Source organism: Carettochelys insculpta, chromosome 14, assembly GCF_033958435.1.
Source record: "Carettochelys insculpta isolate YL-2023 chromosome 14, ASM3395843v1, whole genome shotgun sequence".
Taxonomy (NCBI): Eukaryota; Metazoa; Chordata; order Testudines; family Carettochelyidae; genus Carettochelys; species Carettochelys insculpta.
In genome coordinates this window covers 32378310-32398954 of record NC_134150.1, presented here as the reverse complement: position 1 = coordinate 32398954, position 20645 = coordinate 32378310, and the positions used below count along the sequence as shown (strand labels likewise).

General features: G+C 41.1%; 1 protein-coding gene across 2 annotated transcripts in view; it reads right to left on the bottom strand.

Moving 5' to 3' along the window:
• VAT1L (vesicle amine transport 1 like) overlaps positions 1-20645 on the bottom strand; it is a 91215-nt gene that overhangs the window by 37365 nt on the left and 33205 nt on the right. For both annotated transcript variants that reach the window (XM_075008545.1, XM_075008546.1), the window contains exons 4-7: positions 20168-20310; positions 13196-13299; positions 12066-12121; positions 9989-10183 (exon numbers count right to left, since the gene is read on the bottom strand). In XM_075008545.1, the coding sequence (XP_074864646.1) occupies positions 9989-10183; positions 12066-12121; positions 13196-13299; positions 20168-20310 (498 nt within the window). The remainder of the gene's footprint in view (positions 1-9988; positions 10184-12065; positions 12122-13195; positions 13300-20167; positions 20311-20645) is intronic.

Sequence of the window (20645 nt, the reverse complement as noted above, 5' to 3'; positions counted from 1 at the left end):
AACATAAGCATGAAAATAAGCTGTTAAGAAGCAGTCTTCTAATCTTACGTGTACCTAAAGAACCATTTCTTTTTTAGATGTGTGGAGCATAGATACACAGTTTGTATCCCATTTGGGCTACATCTACACTAGCCCCTTCCTTTCGAAAGGAGCATGGTAATGAGTGAGGTTGGAAGATGCTAATGAGGCACTGCTATGAATATGCAGTGCCTCATTAACATAATGAGGGCCACAGTGATTCAATAGTGTCACTTTCAAATTGTACTCTGCCCGTGAAGACCAGGGACTTTCAAAAGGACCTCCCAGTATTTGAAAGCTCCTTACTCCCTATTTGGTTTTAGGAATAAGGGGCTTTCAAAAACTGGGGGGTCCTTTTGAAAGTCCCTGGTCTACACGGGCAGAGTACAATTTGAAAGCGGCACTTTCGAATCACCGTGGCCACCATTATGCTAATGAGACACTGCATATTCATGGAATCACCTCATTAGCATCTTCCCAGCTTGCTCATTACCATGCTCCTTTCAAAAGGTAGGGGCTAGTGTAGATGTAGCCCAAGCTGTGTATCTATTCTCCACATATCCAAAAAAGAAATGGTTCTTTAGGTACATGTAAGATTAGAAGACTGCTTCTTAGCAGCTTATTTTCATACTTATGTTTTGGTTGTTTTTCAGTCTGGTTTCCCCTCCTGTCCTTCCCCCACATACAATGCATTACCAAAACATATTCAGATGATGGACTGTCACTTCTTGGAATTTTGTTAGCTTTGATACCTGAAAATGATGTACCTTGTTATTTTAACCAGTGTCTGTGTCACCAGCAGTGATTTACAGGATAAACAAGTTAAATAGATTTTGAACTGCTGATTTTTATTTTATGCAGTCAAAGCAAGCAGAACATTCCACTTCAAGAAAACAGGCACCTCCCTGGCAGAACACTGAAAACCAGCGTCTTACAATTTTGGAGTAGGAGGTCTATGTGTCTGACCTACTGCATACCATCAGAGCAATGTTACCAGTGACAGAATAGCAGTGATAGAGAGATGGACATTAGGAAAGGAGGCTTTTATATTATAATTAACTGAAATATTTTCCTGTTCTTTAAATGTAATACTGCAGTGTGATTTTCTTAAAAATCAGGAAAAGATAAATGATTCTATTTTAATATCTGCTATATTGTAAGCAATCTGAAGAGACAAGTTGTGGTCTCATTTTAAGTCTTTCATTTTAAAGTCTTTAGTATCTTTCTTTCTTTAGTCCCACGACATGCCATAAGGGCATACCCAGTGTTCCAACTGCTTTTAGTGAAAGTAGCAGCAAAACTCTCATGAATTTCAAATGTTAGCAGGAAAGTTTTGTTGCATCTTCAACTGGGAAGGACGCTTCCATGCAGCAGGAAGCCACATCACCTGCACTGAAATATACAAGTTTTTTTGTAAATCTTCATGAACTGAACAACAAATGTTCATCCTCACCTCAAAGCTAAAGGTTGATGAATGAGACAGAATTTTGTTCAGATTGTAGCTTTCCTCTTTGGAGGTTTCCCTCTTTCATTATGCTCTTACATCAATTGCAGAAGCTTTTCCCTTAGAACAGTTTGGTATCTAACAACCTGATCTGATAAGGTCATTTACGCCAGAGGATTTTTTCAGTGGATTAACAACAGGGTTATTTCAGCCAGATTAATAACAGGGTTCTTCGAAGCCACACAAAAGTGCCTGAAACACTAAATATACTTTGATACCTTTAACCTCTCTCCCATCAGTTTAAATTCCTGCATCAATGTTGCTGGTTTAGGTGGAAAGTGATCTCCATTTCTGATCCCACCAGCACCACTGGGATACAGATGACTTCTGAGGGCAGAAGGTTTGTACTGTGTGCTATTGTAGCTAGCCACAAAGAATAAAAACTGGTAAAGAGAAGGGAAAGGGACTAAAAGCAGGACTATACAATCAACTGAGTAGATGATTAAAGTAATGGAGGAGCTAACAGAGATACTCGAGCATTTAGTTATGCCACAGACTGAGCACATCCAGGCAGCGTGTTTACAATTTTTCATTTTCCTCCCCCAATTCTACTCACATATTTTTTTTCACTTTCTGGCACGCCTCCCTTTCCTCTTCACTCTGTCCCACTGGACAACCACTAGATAATGGCAGTTTTACACTTTGATGTGAAGGTCTGCCCCTTTTCCAGCTCTTCATTTCCAGCAAGCAGCTCTGTCTTGGCAAGTCTCAGTGTGTTGTTTCTTGTTCAATAAATGCAAAGTTTTATAATGGTGCTTCTTGTCTATTTTGTTTTCTACAAATTCAGACTGCAAGCATTACCAATGCATGCATAGGTATCTTAATCATTGTCTTACTGATATGCGGCCTCAAACTTCTCTGTACTCTCCTAGAAAAACTATATGAAATGTGCTGTTGAAGCACCTCTGACACAGATCTATATGACTGCTCCTCATTGTCAAAGTACATCCTCCAAACCTCCCTGATTTGAATTGGCTGCCCTCTGGGGTCGTCTGACAGCCCTGGTATCTGACTATGCTGGGCAGCCAAGTACTCTTCTCCAGCCATGAGCAAACATTTCACCCTTAGATTCACAGAGATTATACAAAATAGAGCATGGGGCTGAAACCATGGCAATATTATCCTCATTAAGGTCTGATCTGCCATAAAGGCACCACCAGTGTGCCTTTAATCTGCCAAAGGCACATTCAACTCTCATCTGGCATCTACTCAGCCTATTGGTGAAATGCTCCTTACTGCTGTCCGGGTGTCCCATGTAAGGTTTCATGAACCAGAGCTGTAAGGGGTAAGATGGACACTCAGGATCACTATGCACTTTTCCACATCCCCCGCTGTAATCTTGTGGCCTGGCAAGTAAGTACCTCCTTGCAGCTTTCTGTACAGGCTGATGTTGCTGAAGTCGCATGCACTGTACACCTTTTCAGACCATCCTGTGTTGATGTCCACAGTGATCCAAAAATACATGGAAAATTACCCCTTCCTTTTGATGTCCTCTGTTACAAGGCAGCTTAGTGCTAAAATTGGAAAGTGTGCGCCATTTATTGCCCCTTTATAAATCCATTTGTGCAAAGACATATACTATTCCATGTACATTTCACAGCATGATGATCTTTCTTGCCAAAATATAATTTGCTGCCCTGCACATTTGTATGAACACAACCCAATGGTCAATTTCCCCACTAAAAATTGATTTGTGACAGATTAGTAGTAGTCTAGAGTTGCCAGTTTCCAGACAGCAGTTGCCATAGGCTTCTCTGCCAAGAGGGCAGCCCTCATTCCAGCGTCCTTGAGCTGAACGATGGGGTCCAGCTCTGCACACAGTTCTAGGAAAGCAGCTTTCCACATCCAGAAATTCTGCAGCCACTGCTTTTCATCCCATACCTGAATGATGATGTGATCCACCATTCAGTGCTTGTTTCCCTAGCCCTAAAGCAACAGTCTACCCAATGTAGCTGCTCTGGAATGCCAAAAGCAATGTGAAGTTGTTCCAACCTGTATCACACAGCATGTTCGATGCCTGCAAGTCTTCCTGTTAGGGACATCATGATTAAGTGCCCTGCCATGCCCAATTCCCCCATGATACTTAACAGAGCCTAGGAGAGAGGTGTGGGACCCATGCCTTCTCAGGAAAGATGGAAGCAGTCACATCAAAGAAAAGACACTAAAAATATGGCACAACACAAAGTCAGAAGCCCAAGGAGGACTGGGAGAGAAAGCAATGCATCATGGGACATGTAACAGTCTCAAGTTGCACTGCAATCCACTCAACTTTCTCACAATACCTAGCAAGACAAAAGGTTGACCTGTACTGTAGGATACATACCCACAGTATGATGTGGGTCCCTAATGTTGTTGATTATGACTGTCGATGGTGGTGTCCCCAATATTGACATGAGCTGGTGCCAGAGGGAGCTAGTGTGAATAATATATTTTGATTTTATTATGTTGACTTTTGGAGTTCAACATAAATTTGGTTGACAAAACTTATTAATAGGGACTCTGATCTATGATTTACAGTTTACAGTAGAATGTCATGTTGCCGCACAATCAGATTTTTCTACAACACTATTTTAAGGATGTACCAACAACAAATTACCTGCTCTCTTAAATATTCCACTGCATAGGCAAATAACTGCAAAGTACTTGAGGCTCTCAACAGGAACTAATTCATCATTGGCTCTGCACCATTAGCTGTTAATTCCAACTAAAGTTCCATTTTATAGTAACTGTAGGTTTTGGGTTGTCTCTCTTGGCTAATCCTTTGTGTATAAATCATAAAATGCTGCTAATCTGAACCACTTGAGAACAGGCTTTTAAACTTGGATTTATGGATGGGGATTTGCAATAAAAAAAATACATCTTCATGAGTCAGCATCAGATAGCACATCACTAAAAATATTCTCCTATAGTCACTAGACACTGTTTGATACTCACATCTGTATAAATCTAGTAGAATTCCACTGGGGAAAAAAAAAGGGTCACTCCAGATTTATTCATTTAAATAGCCTGTATTGAATTCATGCTAGGCCTCTGATCCAACGACCCTTGAAACCACAGGTAAAATTCCTTAGCATTGTCATTCCATTGACTTGGACCATAAAACCAAGGGCTGACAACAATGGAAAGTCATCCATCAGACCTAGGAAGTGAATGCAGGGGTCCCAATCCTGCTCCCATTCAAGACAGTGACAAACACACCCATAATGTCAATATGAGAAGTTAGGTTAACCAGTTTTATAGAGGAAGTCCCAATATGTGGAGATTTGTCTCATATAGGCCGTGTCTACACTAGCCAAAAACTTCGAAATGGCCATGCAAATGGCCATTTTGAAGTTTCCTAATGAAGTGCTGAAATACATATTCAGCACCTCATTAGCATGCAGGCAGCCACGGCACTTCGAAATTGATGCGGCTCGTCCAGACGGGGCTCCTTTTTGAAAGGACCCCGGCTACTTTGAAATCCCCTTATTCTTATGAGCAGATGGGAATAAGGGCACTTCGAAGTAGGCGGCGTCCTTTCGAAAAGGAGCCCCATCTGGACGAGCCGCACGGCGGCGAGCTGCATCAATTTCGAAGTGCCGCGGCCGCCCGCATGCTAATGAGGTGCTGAATATGTATTTCAGCGCTTCATTAGTAAACTTTGAAATGGCCATTTGCATGGCCATTTCGAAGTTTTTGGCTAGTGCAGACGTAGCCATAGGTATCTATTACCTCCTTTCCTTGCCCCAGTTTTTTAAACACTTGCTACCTGGTCACCCTAGAATGAATCAGGGCAAATGTTTGTCTAGCTAAAGAGCTGGTATCCTGCAAGTCATTTAGCAACCATCTAGAAAGGATTGCATTCATTCAACCACACAAAGGAGTTATATAGATAATACCTGCTAAAATGCACTCTGCTTCCTATATTGCTAGGCTGAATTTGGAGAGAGGATGGAGGTGCATACATAATCTAGTCATTTTTAGATTCATATCTGGTAAATGAAGGAAGCTATGAGGACAAAGGTGTATATAGAGGAGGCCAAATTATTATAAAAGTTACTATAAGGGGAGATGGAGGAGCTCAGTGAATCTGAAAAAAAAAAAAATCAAGATGCTTAGGCTCCTGAATATAGATTTAAATAGCTGACTGGAGGAACTGGAGATTGAAAAATTCAGTTTCTGTTAGGAAGAAATGAACAGAATTGTGTTAGCATAGGCTGCACTGAGTACTTAGATTAAAACCACTTTTGTGTTTCTGATTTTATCAGCTGAATTTAGTTTCCAACTTGAAGACAGTTACTGGCTAGTGAATTTTCTAGGAGAATTTGGAGATTCCTAAGGTTTTCCAGAGAGAACTACTCAGATTGTTTTAAAATGTGATCCAGAAAGTCCTGCCTTTGTTTTTTCATCTCTCCACTTAAAAAGCCAGTCACCACTAACTCAGGGTTTCATTCATACACCCCTGGTCTCATCATCATGATCTCAACATCTAATGTTACAGTTAAACAGGAGGCGGAGTCATTTTCCTTAAGGGTCACAACCTTATTCTCATAAGTTAGGGAAAAGCCAAGCTCTATGTCAATACTCATCATGAACTACTGGTACCTGAGGCTACCCAGCTTGCCTCAAGTTCTCTTCAGCTCCACTTCTCTGCTGTCCTTATGCCCAGCACAAATACAGTTTCTCTAGGTTTCCTCCTTATTCCTCCTCAACTGCTACTGCACTCCTTTGGCTTGCTGCTAGGCGGCTGCTCATATAAGTAGAAAGTCATCACCTTAACTTTATTCCTTCCATGCTGCATGAGTTTGCACCCCATGGCTCTGTGGACCAAGAAGTTTCACCCATACGAGTCTTAATTTTCTTAGAGTAGGGCTGCTCATTGAAAAACATCATGAAAGTTGCCAGATGGAGGAAGTACTTTCATAGTGAAGCTCAAGTACTGCTTAACCAATAGCTCTGCCTGCAAGTCAGTCTTCTCCTTGGCCCCCATAGCTCTTAAAAGCTTGCCACAGCACCAGAGGGGACAATGATAGAGATCTTTTCCACACCACTCTGAGAACCTACAATAAAATGAACATGTTTTCATACAAAAGACGAGCAGTGGATAAATATATATTTTAAAATGATGACTGATTTCAATGCAGCTTCCGAATTCAGCCAGTGAGTTTCCACAACAAGATCATCAATGCTGATGGGAAACAAGAAGCCATCACAATAAGTTCATGATGCATTCAGGGAAGGGCCAGATCAATGACGTTCAGAGACCAAAAAAACAAAAACCAACAACCTTCCCATGGTTCAAGGTTGTTGGAGCTAGGACACTAGCTCTGGCCTTTCAAAGTCAGGTTGATTTTGCTCTGGAAAACTTCTCTGGGCATATTTCCTAATGCTCTGAATGAAGAGTAACTCTTTACAATTAATTAAAATCTCCAAACAACTCCCAAAACAACAGGATCATTATATTCCTCAAGATGCCAGCCTGTAACACATTTTGTAAATTGCCTGCTAGATCATGCAAACTGAGCAGGATTGATAAATGAGCTATATTTTGCCAGGCTGCAGTCTTCAACAGATGGATTTACATATTCCTCAAATGAATGTCAGAGTGATAGTTCACATACTGCCAAATGTCATATGAAATGTTACCAAACAAATGAAAGTATATTGCTTAAAGTCTCCCACGAAACTCCCATCATGCTGACTAGAAGATTACACTGATTATATATATCATTTTTTCTTGGTCCACAGTTGCATAGGTTCATAATTAGCATTTTTAAATACCTCCTTACTTTAATGCCTGCATAACACAAATTAAACTACAAGGAAACAGCAGCATGCTCAGTTCCACCACTTACATCCATGTCACTTAAAGATTTTAAAATATCATGAGGTGCCATTTAATAAAAAACAAAATCAGACCCTGCATGTACTGATCTTAGTGTTCTATATCATTGTCGATTGCTGCAGTCTCTGATTACTTGTCCTATAAAATCAACTGCAAAGAAAGTCTCTGGCACTTCTCCCTTTTTAGGGTCAGAATTCTGTATGAGATAGGTTTCTCTTTGGGGAGAGTTAGGGAGAGGTTTAGGAATAAAAGGCCGTGTCTACACTAGCCCCAAACTTCGAAATGGCCATGGAAATGGCCATTTCAAAGTTTACTAATGAAGCGCTAAAATGCATATTCAGAGCTTCATTAGCATGCGGGTGGCCGCGGCGCCTCGAAATTGATGCGGCTCGCCGCCACGTGGCTCGTCCCGACAGGACTCCTTTTTGAAAGGACCCCGCCTACTTCGAAGTCCCCTTATTCCCATGAGCAGATGGGAATAAGGGGACTTCGAAACAGGTGGGGTCCTTTCGAAAAGGAGCCCCACTGGGATGAGCCGCATGGCGGCGAGCTGCATCAATTTTGAAGCGCCGCGGCCACCTGCATGCTAATGAAGCGCTGAATATGCATTTTAGCGCTTCACTAGTAAACTTCGAAATGGCCATTCGAAGTTTGGAGCTAGTGTAGACGTAGCCAAAGAGGGCTGTTTCCTTTATGATGGGAGGTTCTTTTGAAGAGAAAAGCTTTGCATTATTTCCCAAATAGGGTTAGATTCTGGATTTGCCTGATCTCCTGCAGAAAAGATTGCTCCATGGCTGGATCCCCTCACAAGAGCGTGCTTTGTCCTCAGTTTTTACAGGCTTTGCCATGGGCCTTGTGAGCAGCAGGTCACAAAGGAGTGCTGTTGTTGTGGAAGTTCATAGGCTGAAATCTGATTCAGGTGTGGCTGGGACTTGCTTAGAACATTAGGACGGAGGCCTTAAACTGGCATAAAAATGAATGGGGAAGAGAAACCTGAGCACAGGCCTGATGTGCTCCTGGCACCCTGTGCCATGGAAAAGGTGGGCAACTGCAGTCTTTACCACTTGGATCCTGTGTATCATCTTCACAGCCAGCTTCAGATACATCGACTGACAGTAATCCAGCCTAGTGTGAAAAATGCACAGATCACTGTGGCTAGGTCCTCATCCAGGAGGAAAGGTTAATGCTTCCCATGAGCTACAGGTAGAAACCTCAGGATGATCAGGCTGTCCTTCGGCACGTGCAGCTGCATAGGACACTACTAAAGTGGAGTTTTACAGCAGTGGTGCTCCAAATTTAGTAATGTCCTGTGCTGTTTATGCCTAGGGCCACCACCAGCCATGGACTGCACTGGCCCTGGCCCCCGATGTGATATCATACACTGATAGAGTTAGTTGGTTACTAATTTCTTGCTTCTCCAAGGTAGTAACAGCTCAACTGCAGCCAAAACGTGCCATAAATAGCAACTGTGCTACCTCAAGTCACATTCAAGAGAGTTGGGAAAATAAACCTTCTTAGCTGTGTGTGAAACTTGCTACATTTCACAAATAAATTTAGGGTAAAACAATTAAACCACCAGATATTACTGTAATATAAAATAAACAAACAACAAATGTCTGTTCAGACCACAAAGAAGACCACATTTATTTTTTCTATTAATGTTTTAAGGACAGCAGAATTTTCAGAAGGCAGTGGCTTGGATAAGAAAGGGTGTGAAATGATCTACTTATCAACAGACTAGATTGATCACAATCCTTTAAAGAGAGCTGAACAAGCAATAGAACAAAAACAGTCCCTGAATATTCATTCAAATCAAAAGAAAATTTTGATTTGCCCAGATCAGTGACATCTCCATTCATGACTAGTTGGACTGATCTGGCAAATCTAGCACAAACATAGGCAAGAAATGTGTCTCATTCCAATGCATTCAGCCATACATGGGAGGCAGATCTGGAGATGTACTCAACTGTAACATCTGCAGTTCATGCTTCATTGGTTAGACAGACAAGTCAGCCAATCACAAAACAGAAAGACTTGTATGAGACTACCCAACATATTATGGCTATGTCTATGCTACATCAATCTATCAACAGAAGTTACTGTTGGAAGATATCTGCTAACAAAACTTCTGTCAACAGATTGTGGCCACACATGAAAGCGGTTCACTCTGTCAATCTTCTCTGTTGACAGAGGGCAGCCAGACTGCCCGGCTGCTCTCTTGACAGAAGGGCCAACTGGAAGCACATGAGTCATTAAGCCCGTTGGGGATGAGGCAGAAGACTGTGAACAAAAGTGCCTTAAAAACAGAACGCATTTTTAGTGTGGACACTCTGTGGGTTTTGTCGACAAAAATGTCAGTTTTATCAACAAAATGCTTCAGTGCAGACAAAGCTGATGAGTATTTATAACGAACTATGATCCAATCATCTGCAAAAATTATTAATTGTAGAAATTTCTGCATAACTCTCAACAAAGAAGTGTGAGGCTGTCAGGGTTTTGTTTTTTGTTTTGCAAACAATTCAGTCAGAGAAATAAAAGAAAATGTGTTGGATAAAGTAACCATTGTAAATCATTTAGTCTAACTTCATATTTCAAAATAACCATTAACTTCATGAATTTAATGGAGGACGTAATTTTCCTACCTCTTCCAGGGCCCATAATGAATCAACCAGAGGCTTTATCTTCTTCTTATTGTACAATGTTATGAGTTTGTCCATTATACGCTTAATTAGGCCACCTCGGGCCTGTTTGAAAAGTAGATTTAGCAGAGAAAATCCAGCAATGACTTTATTCTCTTCATATAGCTTGATAGGGTTCACTTTCTCAACCTGCCACCACTGGAGAGGAACAAACGGCATGAAGATTAGAACAAACTAACACATAGGCAAAAGGGCTCACACTATTTCAATGTATGCCAACATCTTAGTGGTGATCTAGATGATATCACATCTCTCATCGGAGAATAAGCAAATGTAGCATAAGGGTTCTTTACAAACAGGGCACAGCACTTGATGAAAAGCCCATTAATTTCAAAGATTTTGAAAGAAAAAAACCAAAGCAAAAATACAGAGGCATTGTTGTTTTGTTGGCAGCTCAAGGGTAGGGTGAAAGAGGATTCATGCAAGGAAAGTGTGAACAATAGCAGCAGAGAGGCACAGAATGAGACAATATCTGCATGGAAAATTGAACTGTGCTGTAACGGCCATAAAATACACTCAGCTGTTTTTGTGGTAAAATTCCAACATTTCCAGAGCAGTCTTGCCTTAGCAACAAAGTTTGCACAGAGAAATGGGGTTGACATGTAGCTCCCTGATTTGCATATGAAGGCCAAACACAAGTTGTTTGCTGGGCTAATGCAGGCAATTGGGAGGATCTAATGGAAAGTCCTTGACCAAGGGGCAGAATTTAGGAGTCTTAAATTCTATTTGTGGCTCTGCCATAGTCTTCCTTTGCTACCTCAGGGAAATCTAAGGTACTACCCCTTAGCCCTGTTTCCACCCAGTAACCCAACCCATCAAGCGTACAATGGAAACCCTACTGCTGCTCGTGCCTCTCCAGCTAGCTCCTGCTGAAGTCACGTATATTGCTACATTTTGGAGTCTTGTATTATTACTATTTTTTTTTATGTAGCCCCAAAGCAGCCTTGTGAATGAGATCCCACATTTTAGTGAGTTGGATTCTAGTGGGCATAATTTTAATTAAAAAACTCTTAGGGCTTGTGGTAAGAATTTTCACCAAGTTAATTAGATTAGTGTAAGAAAGGAGTTTACATTTTTATGAATGACTCGACATGCTACTTAAAACTTTGATTAAATATTCCCTTTGATTGCTTTTTCAACTTTAGAGGTGGCATTATTCCCTCAAGAATCCATTACAAAGCAGCTATTGACTCCTTCTGGTTTAAGGCTTTTTAACATAGGCCTGGGCATGCTGATCAAGGCTTTTGTTTGAACCTACAACTTCTATACAGTTTGTCATCATAGCAGCTCCAGGGAACCTGGTTTCAAATAAATGTAATGCATGGCACTGCACTTGACACCAAGGCTCTAATCTGATTATGAAACAGTTATAGCCCCGCCTAGTGGTTTACATTGGTATCCTTCAACAATTCACATTCTCTTGGCTTCTCTTGGTTTCAGATGAACAATGAGTAGCTCAAGGAATAGTTGGTAACTGTTGCTTTCTTCAAAACCTACAGTAGCTGCTCTGGACCAGTGGGAGCCAATTTCAACATCACTTTCCACCAGCGCTATCCATACAATCAATTGCAAAACAAGAACACCACTTGAGCCATGTACCAACAAGTTTTCAGAGAAGGAAACTCTGATGTATAGTGATGCATAAGTGAATGACATGCTATAAGAGAAGATGTATAGTGAACAACATGCGATGACCTGATTAGGGAATAAACCTAGGGCTTCATTTTGTCTAAGATGTAAAATGACTTTCCACAGCTTATTGGCAACTCCAATTTTTATTGCATATGGAGCAGTCTCCTGTCTAGCTGTTGTACCAAAAGAAAAACACTGCAGGCCGTACTACATTTAACATTCTTCATTTGCACTACTGTGTTGATAAATATTGGAGTTATTAAACAATGGAATAGAGATATATTAGGTTGGTGCTGGTAAAGATTAAAAAAACTGCTGAAAGGAATGGGTTTCAGATATAAGTGCTAATAAGTATGGCATAACAAAACCCCAGCAGTACTATACTTACTGACTTTGCAAAGCTAAAGAAACTTTTTGTTTCCCCAGTAACCATGTTAGATGAACCTAAAAAAGAAAGGAGCACATACATATAAACATCCCTTGTAGCACGCCAACCAATCAATCAATGAGGCCATTTAACAGTCTGCATTAAAAAAAAAATCAATCAAAAACATTTCTTTGAGTACTTTAGAAAAAAATCTATTTTTTAAAAATAGCATATGGTTTAATAAGGCCCTTCCTTTTATCACTGGTACAGCAATCAAAAGAAGTCAACTTGATTGCATCCTACACATTTCAAGAACAGAAGAAAAATTTGTTCATATCAATGACAGACAAGCATTCATTATTTCAGAGATCAGTAAAACCAAATCAGCCTCTCAGAAAGATGTTCATAGACAAGCAGACTAGATAATATTAGGTATTTTGATAGCAAATCTCTTCCTCCTGATTACAGTTTCCTCTCTGCCACTATAGTTCGGCAGCTAGGTGATAGACTCATATAGACCTCCCTTCTCTCTCAGTAGTCAGAGCTATGTAATCTTTTAATTGTCCTCTCACAGAAGTGGGGAAGATTACGGTTTCAATAGCAGCAAGTTATGTGGCAAGCAGGCAGAATTGCAGGGAAGTAATTTCTATTATTAAACATGCTGAATGGCCAGAGACAGATGATGAAGCTTTAAAGTGCAGGATTTAGAATTCTGGATTCAGCTTGCATGGCTTGCTGTCATTCCTGAATGACACATTTTACAGTTCTATGCATCATACTACGAAATCTTCAGCCAAACTGCTAGTCTCTTGTGGCCTGAAGAATAAAAGATACAAAGTCACTTCCCAAGCACAGTCCTTCTAGTGGGTGTACTTTCTGCACCATACAACCAGTTCTACCTCTGAATTTTTGGAAAAAAAACCCAAGCAGCTTTGCAGTAAGTTAGTTCTCCTAATTTTTGGCCTACAGTTCAGCTCCTCAGAAACTCTTGGACAGGATTGCACTAAGTGTAAAATGGCAGACATGTACTCTTCATACTCCCCAGTAAGACTTTAGACATTTGAACGTTTTAAAGGGTGTCCCCATGCTGCTAGAAGGAGGTTGGCAAATTGGTTAGCTTTGAAGTAAGCTTGTTTTATGCTTTTACTCACCGTACAAAATGTAAGTCCCAAGTGGTTTGAGAAGACTGAGGCCTTTTCCAGTATTTTCTCCGCACAGACAATCCAGAACGATATCTACGCCTTCTGCTGAGATTCTAAGACACAAGTAGTGCAAATCTCATATTGCTACAAAATTCAAGACTTCATTTCTTTTAACTGGACTACTATAGGATTATTACTTACATAGCACACAGTTTCCAAGGCATTGGAGAGAGGAGTCCGAACAGTTTATCTAATGTTAAAATTTTCAAAAGCAACCAGTGATTCTGAGCATCTCAGTTACAAAGTTCAGGTAGATGCTCTCTAATCGGGCACACACTCATCCAGCAACATCCATAATCTGGCATAATTTTAGCTAGCTGGATGATGATTTATCATGGTTGGGGCCAAGTTTCCTATGGTCCCATAACATTTGTTTTCAGCCACCAGTCCTGGTTCTCAGTGTTCTGTGCTGTTATTTAGCTCTAATCTCCCCATATGTCTTCTAAGAGCCCAGTAAGCAGTGGAAGTGTTGGTAATGCTGCTAGACAATATTGATCTCCAGTGGTCTGGCAAACTTTCTTGTTTGGCACTAGTCAGGTCCCGAGGGTGCTGGATTAGTGAGGTTCAACCTGTATGCAACTTCAGCCATTTTAAGTATACCTGCTTCTCCAAAAATACTTAGCACTCACCCTCTGAAAACCAGACATCTCCACTTAGGTGTGCAACAATGGAGACACCCAAGATCAATGGTCACATTTCAAAACCTGGCCCTGCCACACACAATCATAGTAACCAGAGATTCTAGAGTAAAATAATCTCATTGACATTAATGGACTATTTGTGGCATAACATAACTAAATGTGAGTAAAGATGTCAGGATCTGGCCTGAACCAAACATACATATGTGAGATGGGGAGCAACCTGCAGCAAAACCAGCAGTGTTTAGCAAGTGATTTCTTAGCTGCACTATGTTTACTTCTTCTGGAATAATGAACGCAGAAGAGTATTGTGGAGTGTCAGAAAGCTATAGGTGGTACAGATAATTATGAAGTAGGACAACCATCTGGCCTGTTTTAATCGGGAAAGTCCCATATTTTAGATTTTAGGCAGGTGTCCCTCCTTTTAAAAAACAAAACACAAAACAAGAAACAAAAAACTGATTGTCCCGTATATTCACTCCCCCTGCTGAATTGTCCTTTCCCCCAAGTCAGCGCAGCTGCAGGTAAAATCAATCAGGAGCTGGCTGGACAGCATGTGCACCACATACTGACCAGCCAGTACGGGCAGCAGCAGGAGTGGGAGCCAGGGGCACTGCCATAGAGGTAAGGCAGATTATGTTGGGGGGTAGGGTAGTGTGTTTTGTCCTCCTCCTATGATTTTAATGTGGACTTGGTGCCCCAGCAGTGCTGGGCAGCCCCTCTGTGGGGTAGCTTCCCCTGCAGCTGGGGAGACTGCTGGGGGGAGGTAGCCCAATCCCCACGGAAGGATAGCCTCCCGTGAGCCATCCCCACCCCCCTCCATGGGGCAGCCACCTTCAGAGATAGGGAGCCCCCACAGCCAGGGTGGTCCTCTGTGGGGCAGCAGCCCCATTGACAAAACCCAGAGGCATAGAGGCTGCAGGTCCCACTCCGCCGCCCCTCAGGTGTCCCATATCTGGCACAGAGATATATGGTCACCTTATTATGAAGAGGAGTGAAATTTGGCCTAATTGAGATTCCATTGAGATAGTATATTACCGGGTGATAAAAATAAGTATATCTCAGCAATAGAGTTGTAACCAGAACAACTGAGAGAAAGAAGCAGACAATGAGATGGTAGAAAGTGTGATGTTAATCTCCGGCAGCGACTATGCATGGAGAGAAAATCCTTATTTATCACTAGCACTATTTGCCAGGACAAGATGAGAATCTAAAAGTGAGAGGTTGTGAACATAATTCAGGAAGCGTTTATGCAGATCAGAGAGGCTTGCAAAGGACTAGAGTACGACACCTGGGAATGATCATGGAAGTGGACAACTGGCTAATAATGGCATTGGTTTACTTCATAGAAGATACGCAACAGAAGTGCTGTGGGACTGTCTGATCACAGTTCCACTCCAGTCCTCTTTACATGTCATCAAGTCAACCATCTCAATTTTCTCCTCATACCAGTGTAGAATTAACAGTAACTTCACTGAGGTTAAAAGTTACCTTAGTGGGAAACCAATATGAGGTGAAAATCCAGTCCAAAAACCATTATCTGTCTGAATCTATCCACAGACACATGTGGATGTATTGGTGCTTATAAAACAGCTGCTAGGTGTGAATTTCTTGAGGGAAGCAAATAATTCTACATGACCTATACTGGTTCATCCACCATGTTGGTTTCAATGCAAAACTGAAATCTGCAGTTTCCACAGTAGAAACGGACACTAAATCTGTAACCCCTGTCACAGATCGCAGGAACCCTCAGATGTTGTAAGAACCGCAACAGGTTACAGTACAGAGATATTTACAGGGTTGGTGCCAGACAGCAACTTCACTTGGAGACAAATTCTATACAATTGACCAGCGTTTACGGAGGGAATCACCGCTGGATGGGTCTCCTCTTTTCTCTGGGTGGGGGGGATGCCACAGCCATGTTCAAGGTACTATGGCTCCTGCCCTCAGCTCTGAGGTGACCCCTCCATGGGTTTGGTATCCATGAATAGACTGCTGGAATATTCCCTGTCCCCACAACACCATGGGGAATCTTTATAGTAAATAGCCCTGAGCATCACAGGGGACTCAGAGGCTCATGTGGGAAGACTAAGGAGCCCCCATTGGGTTTGGAAGCAGCCTAGCTGCACAGACAGTAATGGAGCATCCTGGGCTTCATGCTAGTGTGAATGATTCTAAGGTGAGTGTGAGTGTGACACATTCTGCTTATATCCCTTTAAACCCAAACACTCAGAATAATTCAAAAGAAACTCAGTGGGGAATCATGCTCATTCTGACTGCATAGGCAGTGTCTCTCGCAGAGGCACAATCTAGCCCTGACTCCTTAAAACAAATGTACTATAGAAACTACTGTACTAATTATTTCCTCATCAAATTCCACAGGGGCTGCAATTTAACTATCTTGGAACCTGCCTAAACAGATCTTAAGACAACTGGGGATTCAACCTGGCCTTATGGGAGCCTAAAATAATTTTGCCAGCCAGTACAGATGGCTATAACAACCATATTCTAACCTGGATCTGAATTTAGATTGAAACTGGGCTTTTTAAAACGGTGGATCTAATGTCATACTCTAGTCTATGTAACATCCTTATCAAACTAAATAATGTTTGCTCAAACATGGCTCAACCTATACCCCACTGTCACAGTCACATTAGAACCCCATTTAGCAAAAACCAACTTTAAAAGAGACTTGTTCATTTCATAGAAGAACAATTGACCTCCTCACCAAAAGGCAAATCTGAGCCCTTGTGTTTGCACCCCTTGGGACTTTGCTCTACAGACTTGAACAGTATATGCTCTTCAGCCTGGCAGGGTCTGAACAGTCAAACTTCTCTGCAAGGGCCTACAGAAAAACTGCAGCATATCAAACTGATTTGTAAGTACAGATTTATGAGAGCGAAAGAGAAAGGAGAGGGCATTTTTACTACTCCTCTTTCTTGACATGCTGATTCTGCATTCATTGTACAACTAAAAAAAGAAGGGGGACGTCCTTTTCAATTTCACTTTTCCTCATTTTGTTTATAAGTCTTGGAACCTGGACAAACACATAATTTAAAAAAAAAATATTCTAACATAGCCAATAATAAAGTCCGAGTTCACATTTCCGCATACTAACTAAACTTGTGAACTCTTGAACTCAGTTTGACTAAAACCTGCTATTTTACTCTATAACCAAGTAAATAATCCTCACAGCAGCAAATTATTTATCAGTTCTCTTTAATTAAATAATTACACAAACCCTGGTACCTTATTCTAGGATAATTATACCCTTGGGACTATCAAAGGCATAAGGTGCAGTCAACAATTTCTAATCCCCTAAAGCAACTATTAGCTTGTGATGGCCATGCCTCTTGCAACTGCCTAACTGCAATTAGACAAAGCCAGAGAACCTATAAAGAATCTTTCATTTTCCTCCGAAAGCAGAGAGAGAGAGAGAGAGAGAGAGAGAACACAAGCTCTCAAATATCTGCCAGAAACACATTGCAAAGCACCGTAAAACTTGACTTTTTCCATTAGTAGCGTAACCCTTAGGCCCGGCTGATTTGCGTGGGCCAATATTTTCTCCAGGTGGGTCAAGTAATATCTTATATTTGGCTATCTTCTATTGAGATTAAAAAAAAGAGGCTATTGAGCTACAGAGAGTTCTTCTTCAGCTCTGCTGAGTACTGTGTAGCTCAAAAACTTGTCTCTCTCACCAAACAGACAATAAAAGAGAATACCTCACACATCTTGCCTCTATCTTTGGACCAGCACTTACTACAATAGTGTACAAAACTCTCTGTGCAGTTTGGCAGTTTGATGAGCATCCATTTGTAAACATGTGATACTTAACATTCCCTTTCAGAATGCAATCAGGGCAGTGAATGTATCTTTACTGTAAACATCACCCCAGTTATTGTTACTGATGTAGAACAGGCTTGAAGTAGAACCAACACCTTCTGACAACCTAGCCATCTATTAGTCTTAGCTAGGAATTTTCCATCAGAATGTTTTTTTCCAAATGGAAATTCCATTTTCTACAAGATCATTTTCCATTTCCTAATTAGGGACAAGACCAAATTCAAAAGATTGGAAGTTCCCATGGGTTGGGCATTTGATTTTTCCCAGCTCTGTCACCCACATTTGAGTGAAACACCCATCATGCTGTCACCACATCACAGTTACGGCAAACCTAAAAAGGAAATATACCATTTTGCATGTATGTTTTACCTTTCTTTCCAAATGGTCCCAAATCACACACACTGATCATAGGGGACAATACTCTGGTAACAAACTGCAGTGAAAGCCTCTAATTATGACTGTACAATCTGTAACAAGATTCCACTCTAATAATCCCTTTGGAATATAGTAGTGATCACCTAACCACCATTAGAAGTTGGGCATTCCAAGGAGATTGTATCTTCCTCTGGCAGAGCACAGGAGAAATCAATGCCCCAGGAGTGAAGATCAGGGGTTTGTTTTCAATTCTGATGAAAATGTGCTTCAAAATGACAAATATTGAACAGGGGAAAACTTCTGTGACATCCCCCCTCACCCTCAGTACAGTGGGAGGTAGCTGACTCCTCATCTGCTGCAGCTGCTCCCAGAGGCAAGGGAAGTGGAATCAGAACATCCTGAGACAGCAGCTCCTCACTAGCTGTGAAAATTCACCTCCAGCAGCTTCCTTCCAGTGGAGTGAACTGAGGCCCTGCCAACAGTTCAGGCCTGAAGAGGTATGTCTATGCAGGGCAGGGTTAGGGTGGGAACATCTCTTGATCTATTTAAAACTTCATGCAGAGTGAAATTTTCTTCTGATGTAAAAAGGCCTTTGTTAGGTCCCTGCTACAACTCCCCTTGAAGTCATGGGCTGTCTTGTCACTGAACTTAGTGGTAGCTGAAAAGGCGTTAAAGGGATGATAGAGCATTCACGTGCATACTTCAGAGGATTACAAATAGCTGCTGCAGGGGTATTTAACACTGAACAGTGTCTACTCATCCCACAGTCTCAGAGGGATGTGTTAGTCTGTATCTTTGCAAAACAAAGCAAGCAGTCCTGTAGCACCTTAAAGAATAACACTTGTGCTACAGGACTACTTGCTTCGTTTTACTCATCCCATGTATGACAAAAGAGTGAGGAACACAGTCACCAGCTGATAATGCAGAGAATGCTTGTTGGAGGAACAGTGTGAATACTCACATTAAAATTATGTCACTATGGGGACTGAACACTGATCCTAGGAATGTCACAGGATCTTCAACAGCTGTAAATGAGGAAGACTCCTCCAAGAATTCCCCTGGTTTCCACCCCACCAGAAAGCTGGTGCAGCAATGACTGAGAGAGAAGCATGCCACCAGCTAGATGCCCAAACACCACTGCCTGCAGCCTATCTACACATGGAGCCCGATTAGCTTATGAAACCTACTCTGATCCCAAACCAAGGTGCTGTAAGATAAAAGTGCTGCATATATTTTGCTGCAGCATTGATTATGGAGAATAGTCACAAAACACTATGTGATGGACATAGACATTTCTGTTGCTACCACCAGCAGATTGAGTTAGTACACCAGTGCATTCAAGACATCTGAAACAATTGCCTTTATTTTTAAAGTAGAATTAGAAAACAACTGACATAAAATATTTTAATAGAGTTAGAAAAGAGCTACTTTACTTTTCCTGCCAAATACATCCCTTCGCAGCCAAGACTAATCAGACTAACCCAAAAAACTGCAAGCATTGGTGAAGAAACTGAATCCTAGGTGGCAACTTCAGGAGGCTATGAATTACTCTAACTTTAAAGCAAACACAAAACCTAAGTAGTCACAATTCAGTCAGATCCCATGGAACTCAAGATACTAGTGATTTGCACAGTATAAGAACCTAGACAGACAGAACCACAGCAGAGAATTCCCACAAAATTTTAAAAAATTGCACCAAATCAATTTTAAAAGGACTTTGTGAACAGCAAAAATGAAAGATTATCAGGAAAATAACTGAGGGAATTTTTTCTTCAATTCTTCTATTAATTTCTTTGTTCTCTTTCATTTAATTCCTTTGTGCTGTGGCAGACGTCTAAGAGTGAACATGATCAATAAAGCCAATGTTGATTGTAAAGGAAAAGGGAGATACTGACTTGCTATCGTTATGTTTTCATTGGAAAGGCTAAAAATATCTAAATTTGATGAGAGTGATTGTTCCAAACCCAACCTGTGTAATCAGTCCTCATAGATGTGCTTACCTCACCATTTTCTCAGTAATCTGCTAGTTACTTCCAACCCTTGATCATCAGAATAAAATCCTTACCTCTTTACCTCTTGGACATAGTCTGCATTTCTGTCAAACAGGTGAGTTACGGAATCTTTGATTGCTTCATGCTTGAAAGAGGAAGCCGTTCCAAAAACAGTAACACTGGGAATTGTTGAACAGAGCTGAGCAACAGCTTGACCCTGCAAATATATTGCAACATGAGTTCCACTGAAAAAGTCAGTTCCTTGATTTCTCCCTGCCACTTCACTCATAATACCATAAAATCCAGGCTGGCCATATGCAGTTTTCAAAACTTCCTTTCTATCAGATATTTTATAGTCACACAATGAAACAGCTGTAAACCCATGCATATCCAGAAAAAATATTGTTTGGGGATAAAATTGGATTGATGAGTAATAAATTATACTCTGAAAACTACCACTCATTTATCCCTTTCACAATGGCATTTTGAGGTGAATATAGCTAGTGCAAACTATTCAAATTAAGGGGACAGTATCCACCTAAAATGATACTT